The sequence below is a fragment of the Ovis aries genome, chromosome 2 (genome assembly GCF_016772045.2).
Source record: "Ovis aries strain OAR_USU_Benz2616 breed Rambouillet chromosome 2, ARS-UI_Ramb_v3.0, whole genome shotgun sequence".
Taxonomy (NCBI): domain Eukaryota; kingdom Metazoa; phylum Chordata; class Mammalia; order Artiodactyla; family Bovidae; genus Ovis; species Ovis aries.
Window position 1 is genome coordinate 12,977,367 of NC_056055.1, and position 23,090 is coordinate 13,000,456.

General features: G+C 39.7%; 1 protein-coding gene across 1 annotated transcript in view; it reads left to right on the forward strand.

Moving 5' to 3' along the window:
• Positions 1-14,530, forward strand: part of SVEP1 (sushi, von Willebrand factor type A, EGF and pentraxin domain containing 1) — a 203,104-nt gene extending 188,574 nt beyond the window's left edge. Inside the window, exons 44-48 of the mRNA XM_012113658.4 lie at positions 31-201; positions 1,400-1,495; positions 3,247-3,342; positions 9,142-9,235; positions 14,145-14,530. Of these exons, the coding sequence (XP_011969048.3) occupies positions 31-201; positions 1,400-1,495; positions 3,247-3,342; positions 9,142-9,235; positions 14,145-14,166 (479 nt within the window). The 3' untranslated portion in view covers positions 14,167-14,530. The remainder of the gene's footprint in view (positions 1-30; positions 202-1,399; positions 1,496-3,246; positions 3,343-9,141; positions 9,236-14,144) is intronic.
• Positions 14,531-23,090: the final 8,560 nt, after the last annotated feature.

Below are 23,090 nucleotides of genomic sequence, written 5' to 3' on the forward strand. Positions count from 1 at the left end.
CTTATTTTTTGTTTGTTTATTTTCCTATAGAAATCTCATGTGGTCCACCAACTCACGTAGAGAATGCAATTGCCCGAGGCGTACATTATCAGTATGGGGATATGATCACCTACTCCTGTTACAGTGGATATATGTTGGAGGGTTCCCTGAGGAGTGTTTGCCTAGAGAATGGAACCTGGACATCACCTCCTGTCTGCAGAGGTAAGGAGATATTTGAATGGTTAGTTACTAGTGAAGCTGTAGGAAAATGTATATGGAAGCCTGATATGGCCAACAGCTAGTAGGCATGCTATTTTATCTTTCCTTGGCTTTCAGTTTTCTCTTATCATGTGTGTTACTTTCCTTAACTTTACAAGTTGGAGTTTTGAAAGCTTGCACATAGACCTTTGGTCCAGTACCTGGCCCCTTCCTGAGTACATGGCTCCTTAAGCAAGTCTTCTCTCCAGATCTTAGGAGTGTTCTCCAGTCGCTAGGCAGGGCTGTGTCATGACTGGGTCATGAGGTCAACCTCCTGAACACTCAGGTGTTTCAGTACAGATACCAGTTCTAACCAGCCATCCTTAGCAGACCCCTGTGCCCCATAAGGAATGAGGCCCCATATGGGATCATATCGTGACTAATATAGTAAATTTTTAAATCTTTTAAGGAGCTTCCACATTGTTCTCTATTGTGGCTGTGTCTGTTTACATTCCTACCACCAAGATAGGAGGGTTTCCTTTTCTCCACACCCTCTCTAGCATTTATTATTTTAGACTTTTTGATGATGGTCATTCTGACCAATATGATACCTCATTAGAGTTTTGATTTGCATTTTTCTAATACCTGGTGATAATGAGCATCTTTTCATGTGCCTGTTAGCTCATAGGTTGTAAGAAAATATGCAGACTCCTCTCGAGAGGGGTGCTAAGGAGCTACCTCCTCAAGAAGTAGCTCAAGTGTCACTTAAAGTCAGAAGTCAAGTGAGAGTTGTGTGTCTGTTTACTTGTTTGCGTCTTCACTTCTTTAAGAGAATGGGGAACACTGGCATCACCAGAGAGCTATTAGCCATCAAAGGCTTCCTTTAAGGGAATTTTCAAATCTCCTAGAAAGGCATTTCCCCTGGTCCAGATCAACGAAGACAATCTTTTATATAAACCACTTTGTTCTCTTTTGCCCTGAATCCCCAAACTACTAAAACGTTTGATAGTTATAATCTCAGAACTACCCAAACTTGTTTATGTCCCTCCTGAGCCCCTCACATTCATCCCGAGCCAAATCTTGAAACTGGGTTTCGTTTCTCTTCCTTAAGACTTGATTCAAGGAAATACTCTGAAATGTAAATGATCAATCCTATTTTCTGACAACCAGCCTTGCCTTCCTGAATTCCCTAGACTTATGATCCATCTTGCTTGTTTTCCAGCTGTCTGTCGATTCCCATGTCAGAATGGAGGGATCTGCCAGCGCCCAAATGCTTGTTCCTGTCCAGATGGCTGGATGGGTCGCCTCTGTGAAGAGCGTGAGTCTGTCCTTATATCTTACAAATTGTGTCCTGAGATTTTACTTTGAGTTCCGATGGTTTGCCTGGAAGCTGCCAACTTAGGGGTGTTACTAGGAACTGGCTTTACTGGTGGCAGGAATTTTCTTGCTTAAATCCCGTAACAGACCAGACAAAGGGCTGAGAGCTGATCTATGTATGTCATTTAGTTGCAGAAGATCTAGAATATTACAGACCTTGAAAATATAGTTATCAAGATCCATCTAAGGCCGTCTCTACCTGCCTACTGGCACAGATTTCCAGGAACCTTCTTGGGAAGGAGCTTATAATAAAGAGTTTCCCAGCCTTGGTCTCCCTTTATCTCAAGTCCATTTATCTTCTATGCTGCTTCTTGCTACAGTTAGTATAAATTCATGGCATTGCATAAAATTGTACTTTACAGGTAAGATAGGGAGCCCATCATTCATTAAGGGTAGCTCTTTCCAATTAAAAAAAGTAATTGGTACTCCAGTAGCTATATAATGCTTGATACTTTAATATAGAATTTCAGTCCTCAGGAAAAAATATATTTAAATTTGAGTTTCCAGGAGAATGTGAAAAAGTGGCTTTAATTTTTTTAATGTCTAAACCATACTTTGTTTCAAAATCTTTAAAAATATTTTTACACGTGGATAAAATTATTGGGCATCTATTAATCTCATTGAGTCATTGATATCATGGCCATTGGTCTATAACAGTTTTTCCTAAGGCCAGACATTTTATTAGAAATTCGGAAACTTTTTAAAGTGTAAGTATTTCAACTAATCTAGAAAGGAAAATATACAGTGGAAATCAGTTTAGGCTGCTAATAGCTCACCAAAGCCAGTGTCATTCAGAAAGAAGAGAATTTTTCCTTCTTCTCCCCAGTCCTGCCTTCCTACTTAGGGCTTCCACGTGTGACCTGCTAGAACGCCAAGGATTGTGACAGGCCTGGCTTAGTTCGCTGAACATGTGCCTGCAGTGCATTAGATGAGGGCCTCCTGGGCTTTCCTGTGCTTGCAGACAACCTGGGAGAGGGTCAGTGCAGGTTCTGATTCGGTAGATCCAAGACAGGACCTGAGATTCTGCGTTTCCAACTAAGTCCTGTGTCAATGTTTCGGTCTTGAGAACAATGCTTTGAATACCAAGTCAGTAAACAGTCTCACTTCTTTTAAACAGATAACACCTCTTTACAGAGCTCAGTGATTTCTAGTAGGAGAAATGATCGCCATGGAGAATATCAGGGAGGCCAGATTCAGTCACCGTTAGACCTCAGCTCCAAGGAAATAAAGGATAGCAGCTACTAAAGTGTTGCCCACATCAGCCCATGGAAGAGCTTATCTGACTGCCATTTTCATATTTAATTACAGCCAAGAAGAGAACCTCAAGGCAGCCAAACCCTCTGAGAGCATTTTATGTAATTTGTAATGGAAATTTGAAACGATAATGAATGAAAAACATTCTGCTTATTTTGTGAAGAGAAAGCAAAGCACTTAGCAGGCATCGATTTCGGTGTCTCCTCTTGGAAACAGTGCATTTGGCATTGGAGTCACGAGGCTACACGAAGCTAAGGGTCCAGATTGACTTTCTGGATTGTGTTTTCCCAATAATACTGATTAATAAACACAGCATATACGGGAAGGTTATCTAGTGGGTCATCTAAGGTTTTACTCCTCCCGGAAAATATCTTTTGAACACTCGATCATGTCTGAGTGTGTGGGTTTTGATCCAGTCCTTTTTGATCTCCTTTCTAGCGATCTGCATTCTTCCGTGTCTGAACGGCGGTCGTTGTGTGGCCCCTTATCAATGTGACTGCTCACCTGGCTGGACAGGGTCCCGCTGTCATACAGGTAGGCGTCCTGTCATAGTTGGTTTTCTTGGTGCCTGGACTCCATGAAACCGTAGAGAACACCGATAAGTGTGACTCAGATTCAGAGGTGGCAGTAAAACAAAAGGGTATCAGGGTTTCTCACGAATTCCTCAAGATGGTCCCTTGAATGGTGGTCTCAATGCTCAACCTATGTCTACCTCAGAGACACCTCTCAGGGTTGTATGACAAATAAGAGCATCTGAGTTAACTCATTGGTCAGCCTTCTTCATGTCATTTGCTCTGTGTTGCAGAATATAGACAAAACATAATGTAGAAGTTCAGAAGAATATTTATTTAAATCTCTATGAAGCTAAATCACTAAATTCACAGTAACTATTTAGAAAGAACAGGCTCTAAATAAATGCAATTGAAGTTAAAGTGAAATAACAAGAGATGGTTCCTTATCGTGGAAGACAGTAACAAACTGTTATTGATTTAATTGGTGATAGACATGTCCTCAGAGCTACCCATGCTCAAATACCTGCCTATCCGCTATACTTTGCTATCTAACTGCTTGATTTTGATCTTTCCCTGCCCTCACTAGATTATATGCCACTGGTGGGCAGGGATAGTTGTGATCTTTATATTCTCAGTAGCTAGCATAGTGCCCGCATATGACAGGTTTTTCAGTAATTGTCTAAATAATCCCACAGTCTAAAATGATAGATTTTTTTTTACCTTTTTAATGTCCTAATTGTCAGGCAACTGTTAAAAGCATAGAACTCACTGTATTTATTTTGCGTTAACTCTAACCCTTACTATTCCTCTTGTAAATAATAATTATACCACTTCCTAGTGAGGTTAATTGTAAAACAGAGCAGGCCAACTGACACCAGAGCTTGTCACGAACTCTAAGGCTCAAGTGACTATATAATTTAGCCTCCAAACTGGGAGGTTTGGGGGGATGAGAGGGGCTATTAAGAAGCAAATCAGGGAAATGGGAGTCAAAGTTGCAAAAACCCAAAATCAGATGGGCAGCCACCCCACATAAAGCCGAAAGTAAGCCATCCATGAGTGTAGGAAAGGAAAAATGTAATACTAGAGGCTAAATTTGAAGCTTTTATTTGAAACTTTTTTTTTTTGCATTTCTCCATTTTTATTTTTATCAGAGAAAAGGCAGACTTCAAATGAAATGGTACAGTGGTTGACTCCTGATTGTATTATCACTAGTGCTCTGTTGTAAACCTTGTTATTTTAGAGTACCATAGATGAGCTTTGGGTGCTATAGGAACCCATGACATTTCACTCTTATATTAAAAGTTTGATAAGTATGTTTCTTGCTGTATAAGTGGGCTCATAACTTTCACTAAAGTCTCAAAGAAGCCTGTTCAGTTCAGTTGCTCAGTCGTGTCTGACTCTTTGCAACCCCATGAATTGCGGCCTGTAACACCCCTTAAAATCTGATATCGCCATCCCATGTTCTCACTCATTGTTTAAACTTTTTATGGAAAACACAGACAACTTTTAGATTCCTTTAATGCCTTACATTGGTTATGACTCTGTTGGTTATAGAGGAGAGGAACCAATTTGAAATACCTCAAGAAAAATTGGGAAAAACAAAATGAAATAAAAATAATAGAAAAAGTAGGGCTAGAGCAAGAGGTATTTGAAAGTCTTAAAGTAACGTTTGGTATTTCTTTATCACAAATCAACTTTGATTTTTTTTTTTTTGTATGTGTGTGTGTTTATTATTTTGCTATGCTGGGTCTTTGTCACTGTGCGGGCCTTCCTCTAGTTGCCGCAAGCGGGGGCTACTCTAGTTGTGCTGCTCCAGCTTCTCAGTGAAGTGGCTTCTCTTGTTGCAGACCACAGGCTCTAGTGGTCCACTTGGGCTTCAGTAGTTGCAGCTCCCAGGCTCTGAAGCATGGCTCAGTAGTTGTGGCACACGGACTTAGCTGCCCCTAGGCACGTGGGATCTTCCCGCATCAGGGGTGGAACCCATGTCTCCTGCATTGGCAGGTGGATTCTTTATCACTGAGCCAGCAGGGGAGCCCCAACCTTGATATTTATCTATATTTCTCATGCATACCAAATTGAACCTACCTGCAAACCAGCTTTGCCCTTTCCCAGGCATCTTATCTCTGTAGGTGTTGGCAGCACGCTTCCAGATGGAGACACTCTCAAGTCGCCCTCCCCCTTCATCTGCCAGTATCAGCACTCTTTTCTGTTCCTTCCCACTCCATATCTCTTGCATCCTACTCTATCTCCACTGTCACCAACTAGTAGAAGACCTTTCCTTTGGATCACTGCCAGAGTCTACTACTTAACCTTCACATTTCTATTTCCAAAATAACACCATTACACACAGCTCTGGGGATATCTTTGCCCTGTTTAAGAACCTGAGATGGTTGCTTGTTGTCTCCACATCCAGCCCAGATTCTGCCTCCTGAGGCGCTGCGTGGACTGGAACCAGCACACCTGATGCACTCACTTCCCTTCCTGCCGATCACATCTTGTCCCCTGCAGACATGGCTACTGCCTAGTCAAACTCACCTCCAAAGCCCTGCCCAAGTTCCCTCTTATCCCTAAACTTGCTGTCTACCACGAAAATCTGTTTCCTAACATTCCGTCTCTAGATATTACACAGTTAGCTAGAACCATGCCATTTAAGGATCTTCCTTGGTCACTCAACAGTAAAGAATCTATCTATGATCAGGAGACACAGGTTCAATCCCTGAATCAGGAAGATCCACTGGAGGAGGAAATGGCAACCTACTCCAATATTCTTGCCTGGAAAATCCCATGGGGAGAGCCCAGCAGGCTAAAGTCTATAGGGTCACACAGAGTCAGACACGACTGAGGGACTAAACACACACACACATGCCATTTAAAGCTCAGTTGATCTGACTTATTTGTATTTCTTTTAGTTCCTTAGCTCCCTGACATTAAGCACGTTACTGACATGTGCCATATAGTCTTTATGTTATTCAGTTTTGCTGCAGCTACCTCAGCAAAGATCCCACTTGTATCCATTAGGTATTAAACATACAAAAGGGTATAAAACAGGAGCTCTTGCTCTCCAGAATCCAGCCTAGAAAAGAAGAAGGGATGTAGAATGGCCTATAAATATGTGACTGGAGGCTAATTGAACTCTCTACATGATCAATGGTAAAATGAGTAAACCACCCAAATGTAAAGTGAGGTCACTCAGTCGTCCGCCCAGGGATTGAACCTGGGTCATCCCGCATTGCAGACAGGCACTTTTATGGTCTGAGCCACCAGGAAAGTCCAGTAGATGTTCAGAAAAGGCTTCATAAGCGTAGAATCAAAGAAAGAGCAAAAGGAGTCCCCAGGTGGAGCTCATTCCAGACAAAGGCATAGATGTGTAACACAAACTTGATCAGCTAACTAGAGCCAGAGCAGAAGCCATAGAGGCGGTGGAGGGGTATGACCGGAAGTGAAGTATAAGGCTGGGCAGAGCCAGATTAGGAAGTGCCATGCATACTTAATTATGCCTTCTAAGCCACAGAAGCTGTTAAAGGGACTTAAGCAGGAAAATCATGTGATTAGATTTTCTTTTAGAAAAATTATTTTGGGAACAGTACAGAAAAGGGCAGAAAACAAGACTTAAAAATAGACTTGTTAGAGACTTATCCCAGCCTGAATTGGCAAGAGGTAAAGAATCTACCTGCAGTGCAGGAAACCTGGGTCCGATTCCTGGGTCGGGAAGATCCTCTGAACAAGGGATGGGCAGCCCACTCCAGTCTTCTTGCCTGGAGAATCCCATAGACAGGAGCCTGGCAGGCTACAATCCACAGGGCCCTAAAGAGTAGGACATGACTGAGCGACTAACACTTTCACATTCAATGACGTCTAGAGAAATGGTGACCAAAAAGGATATATTTGAGAGAAGATAGATGAATCAGCACTGCCTGGCTATAGATTTATTGTGGAAATAAAGGTCTAAGGAGAGTCAAGGTTGGTATTTCCAGTTTAGGCTTCTGAGTGGAAGATGGTGCCATTTACTGAAACAGAGAACCCAAAAGGAAGAGCCCTGAAGGTACAGATAAGGAGTTAATTAAGTACGGGCTGAGTTTGAAGATACAGATAAAAAGTTAATGGCAACCCACTCCAGTATCCTTGCCTGGAAAATCTCATGGACAGAGGAGCCTGGAGGGCTGCGGTTCATGGTGTTGCAAAGAGTCAGGCATGACTGAGCGACTAACACACTTAACACTAAGGACAGTTGAGGTTGAAGGTACAGATAAGGAGTTAAGAAAATAAATTCTGTGAAAGAGGAACCGGCAACCCATTCCATTATTCTTACCTTAAAAGTTCCAGGGACAGAGAGGAGCCTGGCAGACTACAGTCCATGAGGTCACAAAGAGTTGAACATGACTGAGCATGCTTGCACGCATGCACAAAAACACACTGAGTTTGGAACATACAAGGGAGAGGGCTGACAGGCAACTGGATGATGTCTCTTCCCAGAAGATACACTACATTGAAGATAGATATTAGTCATCACTGGAAAACTTTTGTGGAGGAAAAGAAAAGAAGTCTGTGCAGAAGGTGGCATGAGAAGGTGCCCAGAACGGAACATTGGTATCACCCATGTTACAAGGAAGGAGGAAGGTGTTAGGCTGTTACATGGAGAAGTGAAAAATAATAATTAAAAAAAATTATTGGTACAGTCAGTTACTGCTAAATCATTATGCTCTTGAAAAGGAGTGATTTTTTAATATTAGCAAGCAGTTGTGGAGACTCAGTTGTAGATTATTGAGTTTTATTTTTGCCCTTCTTGACCCTGCTTCATTTCATAATTTCCTTTTTGTTATATTGCAAATATGTGCATTTTGTTGGCTTGCTTGTCAAGAAAGCTCGCCAACAGCAAAGACTGGTGTTTTCATTCTTGTCCTTTCTCAGTGCTTATCAAGTGCCTGCATTGCCGATGTTTTCCCAGTATTTTATGAATGAGTGATAAAGAAGTGACGTTTCTTTATCGCTCACCAAAGATGAGTTTTTCATCTAAGGAAGCCTGCATTTCCAAGCTATAATGAGACTGAAATGTTTCTCGTTTCCAACTTTCTCTGAACAGGCATCTTATTTATTTCTTTGATTTGTTAAACTGGCTGGTCTTCATCTATTTTTAGTGTCCTTAGGTTTTTTTAACAAGTAGATTCATGGAGAAGAAGCGTTTGACCCTGAGACTGTGGACCTGTGAGAAAGATGACTGTATAGTAAATCTCTCAGTTCTCACTCAGCGTTACATCAGTAGCTCATTTTTAACTCAACCCCAGGCTCTGTAATTCCAATTAAAGTTGGTAAAAGCCATGAAATACATTTCCTAGCAAGCACAAAGGGCTTTAGAATCATTTGTTATGTTAGCCAGTCTATGTGCCTGATCTAGCATCCTAAGAATTAACATCTGATATAACGACTTCATCAGTCGTAGAGTTCATTGCTGGCTCTCTCAAGAGCTTGACAGTCTCATTGAGCATATGAATAATTTTCAGTTCAAAACAGTATCAAATTAGTTACTTAAATAAGGATTAAAGAAGAGAAAAATTAGTGGACTCGGAGTTATCAGCAAAGGTTTCAGTATGCAGGTAGAACTTAAGCTGGGATTTAAATATAAAGATCAATTCTTACTTGGAAGTACAGAGAGAGGTGATACCACATTATGATGTGAGATTGAGCCAACTGGCAGGATACAGTCCATGAGGAATGGTGGCAGCTGGAGCAGAAAGCAGAGTCAAATCTTATTCTGCGTGTCTTCATGAGCATCTTCATGATTGCTTAGTATTCATTAAGTAAATGCATGAATTTTTCATCCCAGCTGTCTGCCAGTCTCCCTGCTTAAATGGTGGAAAATGTGTACGACCAAACCGATGCCATTGTCTCTCAGCATGGACAGGACATGACTGTTCCAGGTAAGACAACCAAACACTACTGTTTATCTACAGCATGAGAAGACTGAAATTCAAGTTAAGTTGCCCCAAGAGCCAGAAGATATCTCTGGTTTGAAGGTAAGCATTTTGTATCCAGAAATATCCATTTTGAGATTTGAACTAAAGCCAAATGAAGAAGTATTACTTAATATTTGACAGATAAAACAATGATTCCTCAAAAACACACATTTATTACAGCACAAATACTAAAATTGAAACAACACAATTTTAGAGGATTAGCATAGCCTCTGTATGAGGACATGCAAATTTATGAAGTTTTTTGACAAAGAAAAAGGGGTTAATTAAACAAGTTAATGCCTTCTTGAATGGTAGATTGCACCCTTCATAAGAAAGGATTCAAATAAATGATAAACTCAATATGTTTTACTGATGTTCATTTGCATCCCTATTTATAATAAAAATAATATTGAAATTGATGATAAGGAACATTTATTTTTAAAGTCAAAATTTTGGTCCATATTTTTTACAGTATATATAGTCAGTATTTAATGGACTAGAAGAAAATTTATGTAAAAATGTGTTATAGCAATTGATTTCTCATTTGTAAGCAGATAAATATCATAGTTGAGAAAAGATTATCCCAAAATAAAGGGGAAATAGTTTGAAAGTTTAAATATCATAAACTTTTTATTGAAGTGTAATGGCCACACAACATTATACTAGTTTAGTATATTAGTATAACATAGTGATTCAATATTTCTGTGTGTACATATTGTGCAGTGATCACCCAGTATAGTTAACTATGTAAGTCCATGTATGTAGTTATAAAAAATTTTTTTTCTTGAAATGAGACCTTTTAAGATCTACTGCTCTTAGCAACTTTCAAATGTGCAGTATGGTATTATTAATTATAATTGCCATGTTATATATACTATTCCCATGACTTATTTATTTTATAACTGGAAATTTGTGCCTTTTGACTCCTTTTACCCATTTTGCCCAACCCCGCCCCCCACCCACCTCTACCTCTGGCTGACCACCAATCTGTTCTCTGTAAGTTTGGTTCTGGTTTTTGTTTTAGATTCTACATATAAGCAAAATCATACGGTACCTGTCTTTCTCTTTCTGACTCATTTCACTTAGCCTAATGACCTCAAGGTCCATCCATTTGTCACAGTTGACAAGATTTCATTCTTTTTATGGCTTAATAATGTTCCATTGTGAGGTGTATGTGTGTGTGGTTTATAAAGAAAATTTTCTTTATCTTCTCATTCATCGATGGGCACAGATTGTTTCCATGTCTTGGCTATTGTAAATAATGCCGAAATGAACATGGGAGTGCAGACATCTTTTCCAATTAATGTTTTCATTTTCTTTGGATAAATACCCAGAGAGTTGCTGGATCACATGGTAGTTTTATTTTAAATCTTTTGAGGAAACTCCATAATACTTTCTACAGTGGCTGCACCAATTTATACTCCCACTAATAGTGCACAAAATTTCCTTTTCTGTACATCTTCAACAATGCTTGTTATTTCTTGCCTTTCAGATAATAACAATTCTAACAGGTTTCAGATGACATCTCATTGAGTTTTAATTTGTATTTCCTGATGGTTAGTGATGCTGAGCATCTTATCATATAAGCTGTAAGTTCTTTATGTAGTTTGAACATGAACTCATAGGATATATGGTTTGCAAATACTTTCTTCTATTCAGTAGGTTGTCTTTTTATTTTGCTGATGCTTTTCTTTGTGGTGCAGAAACTTTGGGTTTGATGTGGTCCCACTTGTTTATTTTTGCTTTTGTTGCCTTTGCTTTGATGGGAATTTAAAAAAAAAAAAAAAACCAAGGCTGATGTCAAGGAGCCTATGGCCTATGTTTTTCTCCTAGGAGAAAGAAGAACTTATGGTAACTTATTTTACCATAAGTTAGTGAAAGTGAAAGTGAAGTCGCTCAGTCGTGTCTGACTCTTAGCAATCCCATGGACTGCAGCCTACCAGGCTCCTCCACCCATGGGATTTTCCAGGCAAGAGGACTGGAATGGGTCACCGTTGCCTTCTCCAACACAAAACAATGTTACATCTTTAGAATGATCAATAAATCATCTTTCCAACTTAACATGCAGCTGAAATGAAAAAAGAATGACAGGCTAGGGACAGAATACTGTGAATTTTGTACTGCTGGACTTGTCACTCATGAAATGATCATTAGCTAATGGCACTAAATTTATATATTCAGGAAATGATATATAGAATACTGCAAAAACACAGTGGAAGACTGAAGTTTGCCCGTTTCAGCTCAGGAAATCCCTTCCTTCACTCCCAAGCATGTTGTCCTTTCAACTCCAAAGTTTACTGCTGTTACTGGTTCTCCTCCTTTTGTGACCATATATATGTGGATTTATTTCTGGGTTCTCTATTCTGTTTCATTGATCTATGGTCTGTTTTTTATGCCAGTACCATATCATTTTGATTACATACTGCATCGTACCATTGATAAAATATTTTCAATATTATAACATTGTCCTCATAAATATTGCAATGTTGGAATATTACAACTCTATTTAAAATTTTTAATATACATCATTATAATTACATCACTTAGATTTGTGTTATGTACATTTACTTCTATAGTATAGGAATCATTGAAAAAATGGGTATTTCCATATTCATTTTTTAAAGTGAAAAATTCAGTTAACTGAAAAGAGTTATTCTTTTTTCATGTCCTTTTACTTAATTTTGATTGGACTATTAAAGTCAACTTGCCAAGATAAAAATCTATTTAAATACAAACTTAATTATTGAAAATATCTGTTTCATGCTAATGAATTTCTTCATATCAACTCAAGTATATGCATCTCTGCAGAGAGAAAAAAAAAAATGAACCCTGAAGGACAAATTTGGATTGTACAAGTATATTTAGAAGTTTCTAACATAAAAATGATAGTTTTACCTGAGAGCAGTGTTGAAAGAACTTAAGAAAATGAGAATCAAACTGGAGAGGATTTCTGGGGAAATAACGAGAGCAAAGAAAAGAAAAAGCAAAGATAGAAACAATAAGAATGATAGTGACTCAAAAAGGAACAGGAAGTGTTTGTAACATTCTTATTTTAAGCTTTGTTTCAACTACTTCATCTTACAGATAAGTGAAGGAAGCTCAGAGTTTGTGTGGTTCCCTAATTTCAAAATACAATTGACCCTTGAACAAAATGAGTTTGAACAGCATGAGTCCACCTATATATAGATTTTTTTTTCCAATAGATCCATAATACAGATCTACACAATCTTCGGTTGGCTGAATCTGTGGATGTGGAGCCACAGATACAGATGACCAACTGATTGTAAAATCATCCACCAATTTTTGACTGCTCAGAGGGTCAGCGCCCCTCACCCCTGTTCAAGAGTCAACTACCCCATAGGAACTTTTTCTTGACCAGAGGATGTCCAGAAATAACTTACTTTATAAACAATAAAATGCTATTAATAAAGGTAATAAAATCTAGATTTTTTTAATTCAAAAGCTTGATAAAGGAATTTTAAAAAATGATGGCAAATTCAAGAAAAAGTCAACCCAGAAGACCCAGCAGCCCTCATCAAATGCCTTTCCTTATACTGTGATGGGTTTTTCTGGGAGACCTGTATTATCTAGGACTCTCTTATTGCAACTCCAAGTGGCTTAAGCAAAGAAAGGAATCTATTATCACAATAATGGGACCTCATATGGAACCCCATACATGCGTTGGCTGAGCATGAGGGCAAACAGACAGAGGACTTGAAGACATCTAAAGTCTCTCCCCTCCCATCTCATCTCCTGTCTCCAACATCTTCTCCATTGTCCTGCTGCAGAGCACTTTCCTTTGCATCTCAGTTCACGTGGAAGGACCCACTGCCCATGGAAATAGTATGCTGACCCATCTTAAAACTGCAGGAGAAGAACTCATTAGTCCAGATTAATTCAAGGGCCCACCATGGATCAGTCAATGGTGATCCTAGGTTGGATTATTCTAATGTGGAATTCATTTTGCTAAAAATGAATTTTACCATGCCTTTAGGTAAAGGGTGGAAGAGACTGACAATTCATTGATGAAAGAAAGGTGGAATATAATTTCCTGAAATGGGATGGAGAGAAAGCTTTTCTGAGAAATCAAAGCAGTAAATGTTTACAATTACTTCTTTCTTTTCCACAAGATTGAGTGCCTTAAAGTTTGTCTCCCTCATGCTTAATAAAGACATAAAAACTGATGCTCACGGTAAAGAATCCACTGCCAGTGCAGGGGACCTAAGAGATATGGGTTTGATCCCTGGGTTGGAAGGATCCCCTGGAGGAGGGGATGGCAAACCACTCCGACATTCTTGCTGGGGAAATCCCATGGGCAGAGGAGGCTGGCAGACTGCAGTCCATAGGGTCTCACAGAGTCAGACATGACTGAAGCGACTTAGCTGGTTGACAGAGCAATATTCAGGCGTCGTGACAGCTGGTGGAGAAATGCCCTGTGGCATTCATTAAGTCCCTCAGTCTGTACCCTCCTCTACTGATGAATTATTCCCAAATTGTTCAGTCCTCAAGGAAGATACTGTGTTTCCTCTGACTGTGCACAGAAAATGGATCCTAAACAAATGCCATCAATAAAAACCATAGACAGTTCATTCTGTAAGTGACCTTTAGGTTCACAAAGTCCAAAGCCCTCGTTCTACAGATGAGCAGATTTTCAGACAGGAAACTAGGGACAGAGCCAGGACTAAAACTCCAGTGTGCTGTGTACGTTAGTACTTTTTCTCTGTGTCCCTTCGTTTTCTCAAGGAATGACCCCCATCCATCCAGATCACATCACAGATGATGCCAGGTATCTGAGACTTTCAGTTGTGTTTTAATCAGCCCCCAAACAGCTGTTCCCCTTTCTTTACTGTTGAATCTTTGTTTTTTGTTCTAGGAAAAGGAGGACTGGGTTTTAACCACCGCACAACCAACCAGCTCTCCTGAAATGCAGGATCATCTCTTCCTGGCAGTCCTGGACATCACACAATTTACATGAAGACTTTCCAACACGGTGCTGGGTCTCGTCTCATTTCAGTCAACTTGTTACTTTGGGTTGACCTTTTTATTTTGTGTTATAGTCTGTTATTTCTTGTGACATACCTTCTTACATGTTTCCATTTTTAAATATGCCTGTATTTTCTATATAAAAATATATTAAATAGATGCTGCTCCACTCTCATAAAATGTACATACTCTGCTGTCTATTGGAAGGTTCCTGGTATACATTTTTATTCAGTTACTTAAAATGATTTTTCAATTAAAATATATTTTGCTACTAAATAATGTTTTTCCAGTAGTGCCATTTTGTGAGGGGAAAAAAGATTCGTGGTTGGTGCTACCAGCATGTTATGAGATTACATGCAGTGTACCGAGAAATGACAGCAAAGGAGACCCCTTCATGCTGGATCCATCATGTCTACAATATATGTAACAGTAAAAGTTTCCTTTTATTTAATTAGAAAGTAACTATTGCACCTACTATCCTCCATGCAGAACACTGTTCTGGTGCTCAGGGCAGCCTGACTAATTCCTTCTCCAGCATTTAGAAAGCTGTGGGCATCAACTTAGTGGATGGGGGGGAGGGGGAAACATGACCATGGTTCACAAGCTAAAGTGATTCACTTCCTTCTCTCAGCTGGAGTAAGAAATGCAAGAACTGGAAGATGAACAGAGAGCCCATTTCTGGGTCATAATCCCACTGCTCAGTGCTTTGGGAGAAAGGAGATTGGAATAACACAACATAAAAGGGGAAAGGAAAAGGCAAATGGGGGAAATTGCCACAATTGTGCTCCTGGCTCCACTTGCCAAAAAAAAAAAAGAACTGAATTTGCCTAAGGCAGAGCTGAGCTGCCCCTCAATTCCCACTGCTTCCCCCTAGCTCCATCACGATCCTTCTACCAGGATAAAGATTTTGTCAGACTTTGGGGGCTGGCGGGGAGGAAAGCCGCAACACTGCATTTTGTCTAAAATAGGAAAATCGCGGTCAATTCATCTCATCCTTCGCGAGAACTGCCTCCACACAAGGCCCGGAGCTCACTGTATCACTGTGAAGAGACATATGATAGAGATCTTGACTGTCCGAGTGGTTCTCACTGTCTCCTCTTCTGTCAGCCACTGACTCCTCTTCCTTCTTTCTTCTGACAGTCACCCTCTTGACCAGTTTCCCACGCTTATGAGTATTCCTTTTATTTAATTGATGCCCCCATCGACTCCCAAACTATGTTGATTTTTGTTATTTCTGATCATAAAACTATCAAATCCTAAATCTAAAAAAAAGCAAGGTGGTACCAGAAATTTTAAGCTAAGGAAAGCTACTACATTTGAAAGCAAAACTCAGTTCTGAAAATGTAAAATTTGTATTGGGTTAGTTTGAATAGATTAAAAGATCTATGCCTAACAGTAAGTTATATTAGTTGAGTTATGCAGACAGGACAAGGAAGTAAAGCGTCATACGAGTGAGGTTTGCAAATGATATGAGGATCTACATAACTAAAGATGTGGTTCATAGAGAAATAATATTAAAAGCAGTTGAAAAAAATTTTTTATTTATTGCAATACAGTTGATTTATACTGTGTTCATTTCTGCTGCAAAGCAAAGCAATTCAGTTACGTGTGTGTGTGTGCATGTGCGCCGACATATGCAGGCACGTGAGTATGCATGCTCAGTCTGTCCAACTCTTTGTGACCCCATGGATTGTACCCACCTGGCTCCTTTGTCCATGGACTTCTCCAGGCAAGAATACTGAAGTGAGTCGCCATTTCCTACTCCAGGGGATCCTCCTGACCCAGGGATTGAACCTGTGTCTCTTGCATCTCCTGCACTGGCAGACGGATTCTTTACCACTGCACCACCTGGGAAGCCAATATATATTTATGTAGTATATGTTTATATGTTGCATCTATGTCCATATACTGTGTATGTATAGTATATATATATCCTTCGTATTCTTCTCCATCCTGGTTTATTACAGGATGTTGAATATAGTTGCCTTTGCTATACAGTAAGACCTTGTTGTTCATCCATTCTATATACGATAGTTTGCACCTGCTAGTCCCAAACTCCCAGTCCATCCCTGCCCCACTCTGCCTCACCTTGGCAACCACAAGTCTGTTCTCTCGTCTGTCTGTGAGTCTGTCCATTTTGGTCATGTTTTGGATTTTGCATATGTGGGATAGCATATGTTTTTCTTTTTCTGACGTCAGTTAGTGTAATAATTGCTGGGTCCATCCGTGTTGCTGCGGTGGCATCCTGCATTCTTTTTGATGGCTGTGCAGTGTTCTGTTGTATACATGCCGCATTTCCTCATCCATTCATCTGTCGGTGGACATTTAGCTTGTTTCCCCGTCTTGGATTTTGTAAACAGGCTGCTGTGAACATAGGCTGCATGTATCTTTCTGAATTATAGTTTTTCCTGGGTGTATGCCCAGGAATGGGATTGCTGGGTCATATGACAACTTTAATTTTAGTTTTTTGAGGAACCTCCATAGTATTTTCCAAAGTGGCCATACCAATTTACAGAACAATATTATTTTTTAAACCTTTAGTACTAAATAATATTCACTATGAATTCTTCAATTTCTAAAAAAAAAATGAAGTAAGGGTGTTTGTCCAGTATTAAAATCTGTAGGAATTGAAATGGTGCATTCTGGGTTGAGAAACAGGAAAACATCAGTGTGAAAGTATATACCGACAAGTTTAAATGTTCTACTTAAAAACTCAGAAGTCATCAAGAAAGCATCAGCAACCAGTGACATTTTTGTTGTAAAATATTAGAAAGTTAGGTCACTGGCATTAGACAGTAGGTAAAATTTTGAAAATCCTTTAATTTGTATTCTCACCACATAAAAATAAATTCAAGGTGGATTGGGGAGTTAAATATTGATTATCTAAAAAATTTAAAGACTTAAAATAATCTTCTAGTTTAGAAGTTACAGGAAAATTATGGTAGGAACCAGTCTATCCTGAAGGAGATCAGCCCTGGGATTTCTTTGGAAGGAATGATGCTAAAGCTGAAACTCCAGTACTTTGGCCACCTCATGCGAAGAGTTGACTCATTGGAAAAGACTCTGATCCTGGGAGGTATTGGGGGCAGGAGGAGAAGGGGACGATAGAGGATGAGATGGCTGGATGGCATCAGCGACTCGATGGGCATGAGTTTGAGTGAACTCTGGGAGTTGGTGATGGACAGGGAGGCCTGGCGTGCTGCGATTCCTGGGGTCACAAAGAGTCGGACACGACTGAGTGACTGAACGGAACTGATACTAGGTCTTCAGTGCTATGCCTGGTCTTTCTCGAGTTGCGGTAAGCAGGGTCTTCTCTGCAGTTGCTGTGCACAGGCTTCCCGTTACAGAAGCCTGTGCTCCTCTTGTTGCGGAGCATGGGCTCTAAGGCCCTCAGGCTTCGGTAGTTGTGGCTTGCAGTTTCCAGAGCACAGGCTCAGCCAGTTTGTGGTGCAAGGGCTTAGTTGCCCCGTGGCAGGTGGAATCTTCCCAGACCAGGGATTGAACCTGTGCCCCCTGCATTGTCAGACAGGTTCTTTACCCCTGGACTACCTGGGAAGTCCAGCATTTTTAATATTAAAAATCAGCAACAATTTATATGACTAAAATTCCTGGAATTGGTTATGGAATTCATGGTATTGGTTATGGAATTCATAAGATTAAATATTATTAAGCCATTAAGTATTACATTTACAAAGAGTTTTAATAACAGGGAAAATCATGGCATAGTGTTCAGTGGAAAACAGTATGTAAAATGTGTTTATAGTGTGCTTTCAATTGTATAGAATATCCATATGCAAGATTCATAGACATTTACAAACTTTGTTAATAATGATTTTCCCTAAGATAGAAAACAATGGTGATTTTTATCTCATCCAATTTTCCCTTTATTTCTATCTTCAATGAACATGTATTACTTTTACATTCTTAAATATACTTTAATATTCATATAAAATAAACTTAAATTCATGAAAATGAAGTAAAAGCCCCACACGAATGAGTATAATATCATCTTTCTGTTTTCCCTAATTAATCTGGCATTAGCATTGGCATGTTTGTATATGTTTAAAAATCATGCCTCCATATAATTTAAACTCTCCTTAGAATGAAACTTGAGAGAAAAGTTCAGAGCAAGATGGTTAGTAGGTTAACATAAAAATGGAAACTGTTACCAAGAGGAAATATCAATCGTGAGCTGTTTATATATACACCAAAGGGGAATATTTGCTGATGATCAAATTAAGGAACTTAAATCAGTTATTAAAACTCTCATTGTATTTATAGAATATATGCTTGTGCTTTATGCTCCAGGGAACATAAGAGACAGACACTTAACAATACTTGAAATTTACCAGCCAAGTTACATCAGAATTGTAGTTCCTTAACAACCAACATAGCAACAGCATTGCTTTTTTGTTAGGAGGAATTATACTTAATTACTCATGATTCTCTCCTAACTCTGACCTTAAAACAGTGACAGTAACTTCAGACTTTCCCTCCCCCCCACCCTGCCCATCTCCCGGCTAATTATCTTAGCAATCAGCTCTTCAGGATCACCTGGGTCAAAGTGTAGCTTTGGATAGAGCCTGAAAGAAATGCACTGTTTTGAAAATAATAAAAAAGCTGCAAACATATTGTAAGGGCCACATGTCTTCAGCTGGTACTACAGCTACCTCTTCGAGCCACAGTAATCAGCTGGCAAAGTCACTTAAAATATATGATCCTCGGTGGAATATTTCTGGGCTGTTAAATTCTGTGCACACAGCCAAACTGCTTAAAAGAGACCACACAGACTGAGGCTCTTGGGGTGTCTGTAAACATTACAGTACAGATCGCTGTTTCTTTCTCTTCCGAGAAAATGCTGATCACACCCACTCCTCATAGAAACCACTCTGTAGAGTGTTTGCTCCACCCACATGAGTCCTGACCTGTCTAATTACACACCTGATCCTCGCCCTTCTGAATCATTAAAGGTCTTGCTTTCATTACATCCACTGTATCTTTTACTTTCCCAGCAGTGTTCAAGGTCATTTATGCTTCCCTACGTTAAAGTGTATTCAGTCAGCAAGGATAATAAACACACAAAACGACAAACGAGAAAAACCTGAACGAATGGAGTAAGATGAGGATCACAAAGAAGTGGCAAAAACCACTTGTGTGCATTTCTCAGTTCTGCCACTTTCTTCAAAGAAAGCGGAATCCTTTACTGAGAGTCTATGAAATGTATAGTCAAAAGGGAAATGTTTCCAAACATTTTTTTGCACACCTTAGAGTTTGTATTCTGCTTTGCAATTTAAACAGTATTTTCTTCATCGTCTCATAAAGTTGTGAGAACGGAAAGTCACATGGGTGCCTGGCATTTAGCAGTGGCTGAATAAATACCTGCATCCCTCATGCTTTCCAGGCCCTCTGCACCCCATTTCAGCTAATTCTGCAAAGCTCCCTCTTTACATTTAAGAAAACCGAGGCAGTGAAGCAATGCCTACAAGATCTAGAAATTATTGCCTGACACCTGAAGACCAAGGCTAAGGTTGAGAGGAACCAGCCACAGCACATTCTCAACCTTCAGGAACCTTTATAACTATGGTACTTTATTATTACAGCCTGTGTTTCTGAGGTTTGCAAAAGAAAATGTTTCTAATCACAGAGCAACCTTGGTTTTCGTAAGAGTCCCACCAAATAACTCCAGGCCATGTTTAAAGGACAGCTCAAAGTGTTCCATAAGTCATGGCTGCATCATTGAAAAGGTATCATGACGAATGGCTTTCAGGCCTCTGGATATCCATGGTCTCATCTTGAAGCCTTTGCACAGGCATTTCCTTTACCTGGGTCACTTTCCTCTGCTCCCAGTTCTCCCCCAACCCCAGCAGCAGCAACAGCACTTGTTTTTGAGCCTTCGGATGCTGTTGTCCTTGTTCTAAATTCTGCTGCCTCCATCCCGTTCTCACTTCTCGTCAACATTGCCAGTTAGCAGAACAGACAAACCAACACTGTTATTCAAGTGTAGAATGAATACTCTGGGTGTCTGTGGGTATGGGCGTGAAAGATGTAAGGTTCGGGGGAAGAACAACAGGTTAGGTATTACACACAAGTGCATGCACACCACAAGCCATTTTATTCCTATCAGAATAGTTCACAGTCTTGGTCCTAAGATTCCGCCCAGCTTGCTACACTTGAACCTTGAGTATACCCCCAAAACACAGAGATGGCCCCCAGAAGCCTACAAGCATGGTGTGAAAGAAATATGCATACACTTTAACAGAGTAGACTCTTGGGTGCTAAGGTGTCTCCTGTCAAAGTAAAAGCACAGGCACTGAGCTCCAGTTGATCCCTGATCGCCCAGGTTGTCAAGATGATCAAACTCTGATAACTCCAAGTGGATCAAAGGCATTGACAGAAAGATCCACCCACTCGTGTGTATTCTTGGCCTCGTGTACATTATCATATGAGTATTTGACTGATCCTGCAGTAGGCTGAAGGAAAAGAAATCTACCCAAGTCACAGTAACCATCATCCTACTCCCTAAGGAGCAGAATCAGCCACTGTGTTTTCTCCTCGTTTCACCTTCTGATATATAAAACACTTTAATGTATCAATTCAACTCTCTTTCTGTCTACTTCTAAACTTGATACGTTTTCTTTCTCTCATAGAGTAGATTACCCTTCTTATTTTTCTCCTGATCAGTAGTTACCCACCCCTCCAAATCTGTGGTTCTGAGGCTAGGCCATGGTACATAGTATCATTTGCCGGCCTGCCTCCCTCCATGAAGGCAGAAATTATGTCTTATTTATCAATTTATCCTTGGTGATATTTGCCATAGAATAGATACTAAGGAAAGAATGAAATAGTAAAGACCTGTGGGGAAGAAAAGCTTTCATACAAGATAACAAAAAAGCATTAAGGGGGAGCCTGGAATACAGTATCATAAAAATAAAACATGATATTTTAGATTGTGTGTGTGTGTGTGTGTATGTGTATAATTTTTCCTTAGAGGCAAACAACCCAGTTTCTCAATCCTTTTTCATAATTTGCCTTTCCAAAGTCAAAGAAGAAATCTGAAAGGTGAAAATGGTGATGGCTGGATTGATTCAGAGGATTCTAAGTGTCCAGCATCCTTAACAGTTGGTGTCCTGAAGAGGTTTGGAAAGACATTTGATAGTGATGAAAGTCCTTCTGGTAAAAGCACCTTTATTAATCAGGAAAAATTAGACATAAACTAGGTATTAGATGAACATTTGGAATTATTGTTAATTTCACTGGTTGGTATAATGGCATTTGATTATTTTTTAAGCCTTGGTAGTTTAGACAATCATACCAAAGTATTTACTAATAAATTATAGGCATGCTTAGATTTACTTTTAAATGCTCCAGAAAAAAAGGTGGTGGGGGTGGGGTGCGGGGCTTGGTGGGAGAGGAGAGATAGGTATAGCTAAAGCAAGAAGAGCAGCGTGTTGATAATAGTTGAAGTTGAGATAGGGATAATTGAAGTTCATTATCCTCTCTTCTCTACTTTTGTGAGTATTTGAAATTTTCCACGATCAAGAAAAACATGTTTATGTCGCGTGTATTGGCTAGTATCCAGTAAATCTCAGGATTAATATTCAGGAGTCTGGGAGTAAAAGCATTGTGATTGGAGCCACAGACAAGCAGACACATGGTACTTTGGGAACCCATAAGCTGAAATTATGGAACAATAAGATGGTTCCTTCTTTTATTTTTTAAAAATGTTTATTTCTTTGTGGATGTCTTTGTTGCTGTGTGCGGACTTTCTCTAGTTGTGGCGAGGGGGGGTGCTACTCTCTAGTTGCACTGCGAGGGCTTCTCATTGCTGTGGCTCCTCTTGTTGCAAAGCACGGGCTCTAAGGTGCTCAGACTTCAGCAGTTGCAGCTCGCAGGCTCACTAGTTGTGTGTTCCTTCTTTAATATGTTCATCACAGCACTGTTTATAATAGCCAGGATGTGGAAGCAACCTAGATGTCCATCAGCAGACAAATGGATAAGAAAGCTGGGGTACATGTACACAATGGACTATTACTCAGCCATTAAAAAGAATACATTTGAATCAGTTCTAATGAGGTGGATGAAACTGGGGCCTATTATACAGAGTGAAGTAAGCCAGAAAGAAGAACACCAAAACAGTATACTAAGACATATATATGGAATTTAGAAAGATGGTAATGATAACCCTGTACACGAGACAGCAAAAGAGACACAGATGTATTGAACAGTCTTTTGGACTATGTGGGAGAGGGCGAGGGTGGGATGATTTGGGAGAATGGCATTGAAACATGTATATTATCATATGTGAAATGAATTGCCAGTCCTCGTTCGATGCATGAGACAGGGTGCTCGGGGCTGGTGTACTGGGATGACCCAGAAGGATGGGATGGGGAGGGGGATGGGAGGGGGTTTCAGGATGGGGAACACATGTACACCCGTGGCAGATTCATGTCAATGTATGGCAAGAGCAATACAATATTGTAAAGTAATTAGCCTCCAATTAAAATAAATAAATTTATATTAAAAATAAAAGAAGAAATACACACGAGAAAGAACACTGAATGTGAGATTAGAAAACCTCAGTATTATGTAACAACCTAAATGGAAAAAGAATTTGAAAAAGAATAAATATATGTATATGTGTTTAAAAAAAAAAGATAGCTGACTCTTTCTCATGCTTAGTTTTCTTATTAATATGTAAGATACATAAACTTAGTTGCCTCATTCCCTGGGCTCCACAGCATTCCATACATATGTCGATTAAAGCACTTTTGTCATTCTATCGTAACTGATTTATGTCTGAATCTCCTTAATGGCAAGATCGAGTTCTTATTTATGG